The following is a 12806-nucleotide window of genomic DNA, read 5'->3' on the forward strand; positions in this document are numbered from 1 at the left end:
TAAAACCATTTTAAAATGTTTTTATGCAATATTTTATACGGTAGAACTATTTAGAAATATTTTTTGAAAATTCATTAATAATATTATTTTGTGCTGTATGGGTAAAGGATAAGAGTGATTTTCTCAAATAATTTCTTCCTCGTCGGCAGAATAATCGTTTTTCCTTTATTCGTCGACATTGTAAATATAATATAGGAGGCAGCCACGAGCAACCGATCACACGCTGATGCAACGACACACACATACACACAACACACACACACGCGCGCGCGCGCGCGCGCAGTTATGTGTGTGTATATATATATATATATATATATATTTATTTATTTATTTATTTTCATTCGCTCTCATTTACAAAAAGACTAATGACCGACCATACGCGCGAGCTGCTCGCCGGGCGACCAATCACGCGCGTGGGTTTTATTTAAAATTATGCATTTATAATATATGTATAATTACGACATCTTGGAATCGAATGGAATGATAGGTACCATATATCAATAGCATCCTGTACGTGTGTATGTATATTTATTTACTTTTATATATACATACACGCTTACATATATACTTTTCCTCGCATCCTTAATCACGTTCAGTGACGGTGAGCTATTTGCATTACAATTGTAACTTGTAATTGTATATTATACATACGTAACAGCTCCAATCATTTTCTTTTTTCACATTTAACAGTTTTGATCCTAGAATATGTTTATTATATGTATACGTAACTTAATAAAGATCGAAAAAACTTAAAAGAATTAATTTATATTTCTTCTCTCATCGATCGATGCGTTTGCGATCAGAATAATATTATAATTAAATATATAATAGTAATTAAATATAATTAAATGTACAAATAATTACTTTACATATTAAATATATGCTTAATAATTAATATAAAATAATTTTAAATTTTACATATTCTTCCAAAATAAATTAAAATTATTAAATATAAAAAAGCAAAAAAATATCCAAAGTTTTACTACAAAATTAAATGTTTTATTTTAAAATACAAATTTACATTTTTACGTAGGTAAAAGTGACAGCAATAATAGAGAACGGTAATCTCGGATTATCAGGAAGACGCAAAAATATCGATTTTTCGTGTACATATATTAATCTCTATTATTTCACTCTTTCCTTAAAATGTCGAAAAACAAATGATAATAAAATCGAATTAAATCGAGTTTATTCTGATCGTGACGTAAATGTTTCTGGTCGAATCTCGCTAAAATTTCTTTATATGTAATCATATCTAACAATACAAAATTATATAAAAATATATAAAATTCTATAAAAGCTATGTATAATTATATAAAATTTTACATAACTTATTATATAATTATATATAATTTTATGCGAATGTTGAGACTGACATTTTCCTACATATATATATTTACATATAAAATTATATATAATTATACATTATAACGTTCATAGAATTTTCTATATTTCTATATAATTTTATTTTGTTATATATAATTCAATATAACAATTTTTCCCGAGATGTAATATAATTGTAATTGAATCTGCTTTTAGCTGCGAAATAAATATCTCTGACAATCGCAATGAAAATAAATACGTCACTGAACAATAACAAATTATTAGTACATCTCTGGCAATGCGTGAAACACTTTCACACGTGGATATCTCTCTTTGCACACATAATTATGCACACTTTGTCTCTCCGCGCGCATACAATACATATCGTGTAATATCATATAATATCGATATAATGTTATAACATCGCGCTATAGTAACTCGCCCGCGAGCATTAACTGTATCTTTATTCTTCTTTTATTCTCGTGTGTGTGTGTGTGTGTGTGTGTGTGTGTGTGTGTGTGTGTATGTGTGTGTGTATGTATCAGGTAAATATATATTTATTTTTTATTTGTATAATTATATTCTCGTTTGCATTTATATGTATGCATTTATATGATATACATGTAATATATATATTTACATATAATATGCAAACAGCTATATACAGATGATCCATTTCTTACACCACATAATCTTATATATACGTATATAAATACAGATATGTATATACAGTCTGTGTATATCTGTACGTATATACGAGATATTATATATATCGCGTGCATTTTCAAATTGCGAATTTACGAATTTCATGCAATTATACTCGTCTAACGACAATCAACGCAAACACGATTGACTTCCCATACAGCACAAAATATTATTAGTTTTCAAAAAATATTTCTAAATATTTCTATAAAATATTGCATAAAATATTTTTAAATTGTTTTAGAAATATTATTTTAAAATGATTTAAAAATTTCTTGTGGTAACACTTTTTAAAATATTTGTAAAAACTTTTAAAAATATTTTTAAAAATGTTCTTCTTTATCGCTCAGATAATATTTTCTAAAATATGTGATACATATTTTTGAAATATTAGTTTAAATCTATATTCAAAATATTTTTTAAACATGAAAAAGCGGATATAGAAACATTTTAAAAATATTTTCGAGAATTATTTTATCTTTCAAAAAACATTTTTGAAAAATTTTTTAAATATTTTGTGCTGTATGCGCAAGGAGAACAGAAAAGTTAAAATGATGTCAATTTGACGTCATATTGACTAAAATGTCATTTTTTTGGTCATGGAAATCTCGATCTCGAAGATGACTAAAAAATGACATTTTATATTGACTTTTTTTACCTTTTTGATTTTTAGAAAATGTGATGTACGTTTCTCGACTGTGTATATAAAATGCTTGTTATTATGAAGATAATTAAAGGTTAACTTTTTTCATATTCAGATATCATTGCAGTTCGCAGAAGAGTTGAGTTATTGTATTAAAAACTAAATTGCCGATTAAAATATTATTTTAAGCGGCTTACGTCGTAAATTTGCATCTCAATTATTTTTAATCCAAAAATGTATAATTTTTTATTATTGTGAACATTATACAAAATTTGATGTCATTTTAACAAACTAAAATTTGACCATATTTTGACATCAATTTGACATCATTTTGATATTTCTGTTCTCCTTGGGTTCCTTCTTGCTTGACAATCAACGATTTTTTTTAATTTAACGATTCGTGAGAAAGGGACGGCGAGAGACGGAGAGAACGAACCTTATAAACACGAAATTACCTCAATGCCGATCTGATTTATACGAGAGAAACGCATATATATATATATATATATATATATCGCTTTGCGGTACAAGAGAGTACAAGTAGTCTGTTTAAAAAAAATTAGTATTATAGTGACAACCTCGAAGAAATGTGTTATAGCAGCTATACATTATTAATATTAATGTATAGCTTTGTAGATTCATGGACGTCCGCAGAGGGAGAATTAGTAAAATTTAAACACTTGCTTAAAAAATTAAAATGAAATTTTAAAAAATTAAATTTTAAAAAATTGAGAAAAAAAATTTTAATCATGGATAAAATCCTGTAGACATCCATCAGAGTCGTGTGTTTTCTATCTAGATTCATCGAAAGTTTAGTTTACGCATTTTTTTCTTTTTTTTCTTTTTTTTTTTTAGGAACATCTCGTACGTCTTTGTACGTCAATTATTACGGCAATTACATTTGACGAGCACGTATTAATTACATTAATAATAATTATCGAAAGCTCGATATATTGTTCAATCAAAAAGATTCCAAATAAACAAATCTCATACACGACATATCGTAGATTATTCTTGAATTATCGCGTAACGCGATTATGAGAGCATTCATATAATTTGTTGGCATATCCAAAACGTTTTATTATACTTGGAATAATTTATTTGCCGTTTAATTTGAATTGGGAAATACATATAAAAATATATTTTGACGAGAGAAAATAGCAAAGCAAAAATTTCTTATCGATATCTCGAGCCGTCTTATATTTTTCATCATTTGAGAATATGTATGTAATATATACATATATAAGGAAAATATCGGAGGAGACAATATATTTTCTCGGAAGCAAAATAAATTCCAAGTAACTTTTCCCATTAATTGGAATATTCAATATCAGAGCCGTGGATTTCGTTTTCTTTTCCTTTTCTTTTTTTCTAACTTCTCTTTATTCATATTATAAACATTTTCTCGTAAATGTATTGGTAATATTAGCTCTAAAATAAATTTTAGATATTTGGTAACTTCGGATATAAGCATAGTAGATTGTGTTTCGGTAAAAAGACGTGACAATAAATATAAAATCAAGCGTGATATAATACACTGAAAAAAAAAATTTATTGAATTTGAATAAGTATTTATTTCAATACTGAATAATTTATTTCAAACTAATAACATTGATTTGATATGAAAAATATTTATTTGATATAAGAAACTTTTTTTCAAAACAAATAAATATATATTTATTCCAAATAAATGATTCATTTGGCAGTATTCAAATAAATATTTATTAATTTGGTCATTTTTTCAGTGTAAACATCGATCGCTTTTAACGTCAATGTTAGAATCATGAGAGAAAAGAGTGGCGGAAAGAGAGACGGGAATTAATTATATACGATTGAATCGAATGTATATTTCATCCCGATAATTGACGACGATAATTGGAATAGGACAAAAATCCTAATGAGACTAAAGATTCAATTGACGAGAGTAAAACGACGCCGTATTTTTTAATACGGCTCGATATTGGCCCAATTCTCTGTGTTCCGCTTTATTTTATTTATTTATTTCTTATCTATTCTTTTATTACGTAATTAATTGTGGGAGGGTACAGCGAAAAAAATGTGCTTGTTGAATTAACAAATATTTAGTTCTCTCAATGCGTATTTAAACAAATCATTTATTTGAAACAAATAATGTTTTGAAAAGAATTTTCTTATATCAAATAAGTATTTTTGTAGCGAATAAATATTTATTTGTTGCAAATTAATGATTCATTTGAACGTATTGAACTAAATATTTGTTAATTTGACAAACTTTTTTTCAGTGTATCTACTCGTTAGATACCACGAAAAGCAAGAATCAATATTTCGACGATCTTGCAAGTCGAATATTATTTCGCGGCTTTATGGAAAACATTATTTGAATTTTTATTTAAGTATAGACACTCTGGTTTTTATATCTCTAGCGAAACTCTCCGAAGACCGTTGAAAATTCATTGACTTTTAAATCAAGATTTTGATAGATAGTTAAGAAATAGTAGGTAAAAAATTGCAAACAAATGCGACCAATTTTGGAGAAAAGCATCCAAACTCGACACTAAAATTTCGTTTTTTTTTCTTTCAAGAATTATATAAGCAAACCTAGGCTAAAACAATTTAATTTCTTCTCATTTTATACCACGAAATCTACAGTTTAATAATAATTATAATTTGGATAAATAGTTCTATTAATTTTTTAATATATATTTTTGAAACAAAAGTTGAAAAATTAATATACATTTTCGCTGGTGAAATTAAACAGCGAAATCAAATTGAGTACCTTTCTCCAACATTAGTCTTAAACATTAGTAACAATCAGGCACAGAGAGTGAGGGATACAAAAGGAAAAAAGTGCATTTGATTTCCTCTAGTGTGTCAAGAGCCTTAGGAATATCTACTTTGGTCGTGATACAAATTTTTTTTTTTTTTAGTAAACACTTGATCCATTCCAAGTTTAATCTCGCGATTCAATAAGGGACGTTTGATCATTTTCTCGTTATTTATCGATTATAGAATTTACAATTAATTCTAGAAATCATTTATCAGCGCAAAGTCTGATTCGCGAAGTGTCAAAATCAAATGCCTTCTTTCGTTCACATCGAGGGAGAACTTGATCGTTTATCATTATCATTATTATTATTATTATATATGCATCGTTCTAAACATACACTCTCTCGCCCACAAATATATTCTTTTCCATTTATTCTATCCTTTTTTTTTTTTAATATTCTTTCTTTCTTTTTCTCAATAAACTTTCTCTCAGGAAAAAACGAGTCTACTAATTCAATTTTCAATTTCGAGGAAGGTCTCACAGGAGATTTATTCTGCTTAAAAGATAATTATACTATTCTATTCCATATGTACATATTCTATCATTCGAGTTCACGTCCCGACAGCAGAAATTCGCCGAATAAAAAAAATCACGAAATTTTAACGCAATTTATTTTTAATTTTTTTTAATTATGCACTTTAGACGGCATATATAGACTTGATTCTTCTCATTCGTATCATCACACATACACAGTTCCATTTGGTTTAATCAACGAGTACTGATTCTACACAAAATAAAAGGAGAGAGAAATTCATCGTTAGTCAAATAATCAGTCGAGTAAATGTATACACAACCGTTCGCTCGTTCGTTCTCATATTGAGTTTTTTCCTCGCCCAAAGTAAAACAAACCCGCCTAAAATCAATTTCTGATTAGTCTGAAAACAATAACGCAAGACTAGAGTTCAATAATACGCGCCATTTTCAATTGCCATGTAGATGCAGTTGGATGATGAACCGTAAAAATATAAACATTTAGAAAAATGTAGAACGGGAAATCTCTCTCGTACAAAAACAATTGTATTTATGCATGTATATATATATATATATATATATATATATATATATATATATATAATTGTACATTCAGAGATAAAGTGTATTAAGTCGATTTTTAGCAATTTATTATTTAGCTTTTATTCGATCAATGTATTAAATATTTGAGGATTTTCCAAATGCTGGAGAATATTAAACCATGTGTAATATTGACTGAGAACACAAAGTTTAAATGAAATTAAGTCCGTATGTCTACCCAGGCTTTTTTAATGTATTGTAATAACTTCTTCCTGATATAACATATTGTAATAACTCATTTCTGATATAACTTGCTATGAGCGAAACGCTAAACAATCATATAAGTGCTCATCTTGCTCAAACATATGGCAAAGTGTACATAATATTAACGATTTCTGCACACACGTGATAAAGTTTCCTCGGAACTTAGTTTATTGTTAGTATATTACATATTCATTTTGAACAGTTGTTGTCTAGTGAAGTTCTACAGTTAGCTATGGATTGCAAATCAAGTAATAGGATTATAAAGTTAATAAATATGTGTACTATTACGCGCCCAACAAATTTGCTAATTCTACTTGTGTTTTTCAAAACACAGATGCAAGAAGAGATGATTCTTTTGTCAAATTAATTTATTATATTATTTCTTTATTAATTCATATTCTATCAACTCACACGAAAATTTATTTAATGCTAATCTTCATTTTTTTTTTTTTTTAATAAAAAATAACAATTGACATACATAACTCACTCTATTTTAGTGAAAATTGGCCGAATAATGTTATAAGAGAATTACTTAATTTTTAAATTCTCTCTTCTGTAAAATTGCGATTTTTAATACACTTTAGTTCTGAGGTACAGATATGTATATTTATAATTTATGACATTACATATTTGAATTTTTAAACAATCGCGAGATAGAATAGAAAGTCTAATGGATAATCGAAAGGAAAATCAATCGATATTATATTTGTTATCGATTTTATGTATTTTTTCGCGATTCAATGTTTAAAGAAATGCTAAAAATATTTCATCAGCGCTGTTCGAAAAACTTCAAATAGATGTTTTCTCTAATCAATCATTTTATAGATTCAATAATAATGCGATTAGATATAAGATGATTCGCGAAACCATTTTTCCAATACTCTCCAAGCAATTAAAAATCCAATGAGAAGAAATATAATAAATCTCTTCCATTTTTTCCTTTCGTGACAACTACTGGTTGTATGAGATGACAATTTTCTTGAAAAATAAAAATTACCCGAAAATATTTCGGGATTCTCGAGAGTGTCTGAGAATAGTCCGCGAATAAACCAAGAACATCTCCAGAAATATCTTGAGAAAAATTTAAAAAGTGTAATTAATCAGAAAATAATATGTATCTCTAAAATCATTTGTAAGAACGTGTTGCTTGAAAATAAAATTTTCCTCGGAATATTCTAAAGAATAATCTGACAAGATTCTCTTACCTCGCATCCTTGATACAGTCGCCAAAATTTAATCGCACATCGATACACATCTATTTGTGTTTGTCTCTTCTCCTTCGTCTACTTATAAACTATCCACTTGCTCGTGGTGAAGATGCGTTATATCCTTATGTCTTTGTATACATCTGCGTATATTTTTATGTGTGTATGTATGTATGTGTGAATGAATATATAGTGACGAACAACATTAATGATTTTACTTGTTTTTAGGCTACTTTTAATTGGACAATAAATAAAATAGTCTATGTGTACAGCATACATCCTCGTTTTTTTTCCACAGGCCGTAAGTATCCCTCGCAAATAAAGTATCTCGACTCTCGCGACTTTTCGATCGTATTTAATGACATAAAACACTCAAAAGTGGCGTAAAATTATGGTCGTATCTCAGGATCCCTCTGCAAAAAAGATTCAATTCGTTCGGAAATTATATATCAGATATGTAACATTTTTTATTCGTTTTTTATTTTTCAATAATTGGCTTTCATTCGAGCAAATACGACGTTTGTTCGAAATTGACTGCTTTTAATTATACAGGGATATAGATTTCATTCTTCTATATTACACGCGCATTTTACAATGCGACATTAATCATCGCGGATCACTCGCGAGAATTTATATTCTACTTTTTACTCTTTTTACGGATTACATTTATCGATTATCACCGATGGCGTTTGATCGGAAAATTTCATGTCTGCGCATCGCAGTTATTTAATCGATGCCGAGAACCAATATACCGCAATGAGAAACACGATGATTCCTGTGTTAGAAAATTAAACCTCTTCAAATACCTTTTTCTTTTGACAATTATTTTACTAGGTTCCTTTCTCGTATTACAATGCGAATATTTCTCAGCCTAAATTAGCTCGAACTTCTTCAGCTCGAGTCCTAACTGTTGCAGCAGAACAAGTTTTCGGGCCACCAGCCGCGAAGGCCGAGTTTCTTGTCAGAGGGATCCTCGACCACCAGGACGTATCACTTAATCTCCTCTCTGCTGGGCGATCTCGGTGGATGCGGCGACAACGGCGTCTCGTTCGGGTGCCTCTTCGGCCGGAAGCTGGCCGTCAACGAGGATATCCAGCCGCTTTGCGAGCCGTGATCGTGCAGAGAGTCGCTGTTGCTGTTGCTCCGGGTGCTGTCGATGCTCATGCCGGACTTGAATCGCGAGAACAGACCGGGCGAGGACTTTTTGGTCGTGGCGGGCGAGGCGAACATGGCGGAATGCTTCTTTCGCGACTTGGGCACCTCCTTGCAGAGCATCGAGTCCAGACTGCCGGTGTGCGGGCGTTCCTCCGTCTTGGGATTCAGCGCGCCCAGCTTCACCGCCTCGGCCTGCTTCGCCATCTTAGAAATGTCCTCCATGCTGGCCGAGCTCCTCCTGATTTCCACCTTGCCGAGATCCTCCTCGATGCATTCACACGCGCTGTCGTCGGGATTGACGATGATCTCGGGCTGCTGCTGATGCTTCTTCGGACGTACGTCGATCTCCTGAAACTCGATCTCCAGAGCCTGTCGAGATCTCTTTCCCTCCTTCATGCTCTGAGACTTGCCCTCGGGATTCGACAGGTTTCTACGGTGCTTGGAGAACGAACCGGCCGCCGGCAAAGCCTCCAGAGAAGTCGACGATCTCTTTTCTTTGGTGAACACCGTTCGCCAGCTTTTGTTCTTGCTGTCCGTGGATTTGCGAACCTTGGGCAGGGTCATCGCTCGCTTGTCCACCGACGATAGCTCCACCACGGTCGCGATGGCTTTGTTACCGTCCTTGACAGAAGATTTGACGAGGTTGCAACGCTTGCAGATGAACAAGGAATTGTTGTGCCTTCGCGAGGTCGCGGCCGAACCGCTGCTGATCGAGTTGCTCTTGCTGAGCGTCTTGGACCCGTGCTTTGACTTCGGACTGGGCGAGTCTCTCGAATCGAAACTGCTACTCAGACGGTCCGTCAGGTTCCTCAGCCGTGAGAATAAAGACCTGTGATTATTCGGCCCAGTTCTGTCGTCGCAGCAACATCGCAGACCGATCGATTCTCGGCTGCCGTGCGCGTCCTTGCAGCTAGATCGAATCTCCTGATCGCTCTCGATGACATTGCCGGCTTTCTTCACGTTATTCCTCGGTTGCGAGTGAGCAACCTCCGCCGCGATGATGTTACCGTTCCCTTCCGGCGTTCTACTTTCGATCTTGACCAGCAACGTCGTCGTCTCCTTCTCCAGTTCCTCGACGATGCGCGTACCCTCGGCGGATCTCGCGCTAACCGGCGAACTGAGGTCGCTGCCGAGATTCTCGCCCCTGCTGCGTCTCCTCTCGTGCTCCCGCACCGCCTTGACCAGATCGTGATTGTGATAATCCAACGAGGACTTCTCCCGGCTGCCCTTGCGACTGCCGGGACAGCTCTTCCGGCCGCCGGTCTGCCCGGTCAGGGTGCCTTCAGTGGAGATCTTGAACTTGAGCGTCTTCTCGCTGATCTCCACCTCCGTGGCGGTCTCCGGATCGGAGCTCTCGACGTTCTCTATCTCCTCCATCGTCAGGTTCTCCGTGATGTCGTCCTCGGTAGAGCGCGAGCGCGAGTGGATCGTCGTCGCGGACCGCTTCGAGCGCATACTGTGCGACGACGTTGACTTGACGACGGCGGACGAGCCGCCGGTGCCGCTCGGCACGTTGGATATCCCCGATTCTCCCGTGTCGATGACACTCTTCCGATGATGCCGCTCGTCCTTGGCGGCCTCGTTCAATCTGCGATAGTACTCCAGAGCTTCCCTGACCGGTTGAACTATGAGAGCCTGGAAAGCAAGATTTCGGGATGGTAAAAGTCGCCAATTTCTATTTCAATTGATCAATCTATTTAAGAACGATTTACTTCATTGCAAGCTTTAAGATAAATGACCCACTTTCTTCTGACCTTGTCGAAGTTTTCACGTTAATTATATATCATGTCAATTATCAATTAGATAAATAACGCTACGTATTACTTTCCATTGCAAAGAATCTGACGTTTCGAACTGTTTGTTATTAATTTTATATTGCTTTCATGAATAAAAAAAATAACTGCCCTCGCTGCACTTAAAAGGATCAGAAAGTGGACCGTTTATCATGAATAAGTGAATTCACGAGTACCTGCAGCTCGGGAAGAAGTTCTCCGAGGGCTTCGAAGAGGGGGAGGAGAACTAGGCCGATGAAGCTAACCTGGGACGACGGTTTGGTCACCTTGTCGCGATCCATGAACGGGGTGACCGGAAGACCCTCGAGCTTCTCCGCGTCGCTCTGCTTAAAGAATTCTTGAAGCAACCTGTCCAGCCAGGGTTCCGCGACTTCCATCGGACGCGCCTCGTTACTTATATCGGCCACCTTGATGAGGATCATGGACAGCTGGAAAACACACGTGATTAGTGAAGGTTCCATTTGGCTGAATGTTTTATTTTATTATTTTATTTTATTAAATTATCAACTACAAGGTGTCACATAGAAAATTGCTGAAACTAATCAGCTGTCATTTTTTTAATGCAGTTATTGACAAAACAAAAATAGTATTGGAAAGTGGAAAGTCTGCAGTTTTTAAGGGGATCCTAAACGTCCTTGAAAAGTCTGTTGTTTTTCCTGTTTTATCGATACAGAATTATGAATGCTTAGCATTCTGTAATCAAGATATATGAGACTATATACAGATTGAAAAATCTTTTTTCTGTACAAATTAAAGTATTAATATTAACACAAAGAGCGAAGCGTTCTAATTTCAGGTGAAAAACAATCCGTATAGCCAATAAATAGTTAATCTAATCTCACATTTTGTCGATAAAACAGGAAAAAAACAACAGACTTCTCAAGAATGTTTAGGATCCCCTTAATGGATATAAATAAAATGTTTGTAGTATACCAGTTTACTTTATTGATAAAAAGTCAATGTTCCCTCTTTTCAACACAATTTTTATTTTCTCAATAACTGCATTAAAAATTGACAGCTGATTAGTTTCCGCAATTTCCTATACGGGACACCCTGTATACCTTCATCGGTCGGCGTATTTACCAGATTTATGTGCGCTTTGCTGGTGTAATCGAATTCGGGAACGGTGTCGTTGAACTGGCTGAGGATCTCGTTGTGCCGGGCCATGTCGGTCGCGAGGATACACCGGATGATGCCCTCGCGGACTATTCGGTACGTGGCATTGTCCAAGGACGCGAGGATGTTGCACTCGGGCTGCTCCAGGACCCGGAACGCCACGGAACAGTGATGGTTCTCCAAAGGCGAGATATCATTGTAACGCAGCGCCAGCTCGGTCCGCGCGTTTATCTGGTAGATGTTGTTGTAGCCCGGATGATCGAGATCGTGACAGATGCAGGATGCGATCAGTACAAGGACCTCGAGGTCGCCGATTTTCGACGGAAGATCCACCGCCCAGGCGATCGCGTACATCTGGACACAAGTCGATTAATCGGCTGAATCGATATAGCTCATCTCCATTCGATCTACAGCTAAAGAGGTATTTCGCCATGCATGTATTTCGTATCGATCACGAGGAAAGGGGATTTTATTATTATTATTATTTAATATAATTAGTGATAATATTATAATTTAATAATTTTTTATTTGCAATATTTGCGTCGTGATACCATTCACACATCATTACAATATTATTACACAAGGGAACGTGCGTATTAAAATATACTTGCTGATTGCATTAAAGCGCAATCGTCACTTATTAAATTAAAACGTTTTCTGAAAGCGCAAAAAAAAACGCTATTGTAAACACTGTTTAAAATTTAATAGAGTACTATCGACGAAATAAAAAAATGTTATCACTTTAACTCGGGATCACTATAAAAATATTGTAATGTGTGTGATTTTTT

The 12806-nt window shown here is 34.2% G+C and overlaps 1 protein-coding gene across 3 annotated transcripts in view; it reads right to left on the reverse strand.

Annotated features, from left to right (window-relative positions):
* Positions 1–142: 142 nt before the first annotated feature.
* The window catches only part of Pde9 (phosphodiesterase 9), a 268013-nt gene continuing 255349 nt past the window's right edge, over positions 143–12806 (reverse strand). For all 3 annotated transcript variants that reach the window (XM_085484695.1, XM_085484696.1, XM_085484694.1), the window contains 3 exons: positions 11986–12372; positions 11079–11330; positions 143–10744 (listed from right to left, as the gene is read on the reverse strand). In XM_085484695.1, the coding sequence (XP_085340821.1) occupies positions 8945–10744; positions 11079–11330; positions 11986–12372 (2439 nt within the window). In that variant the 3' untranslated portion in view covers positions 143–8944. The remainder of the gene's footprint in view (positions 10745–11078; positions 11331–11985; positions 12373–12806) is intronic.

This window comes from Nylanderia fulva, unplaced genomic scaffold, assembly GCF_048542155.1.
Source record: "Nylanderia fulva isolate GAGA-0341 unplaced genomic scaffold, ASM4854215v1 Scaffold31, whole genome shotgun sequence".
Taxonomy (NCBI): domain Eukaryota; kingdom Metazoa; phylum Arthropoda; class Insecta; order Hymenoptera; family Formicidae; genus Nylanderia; species Nylanderia fulva.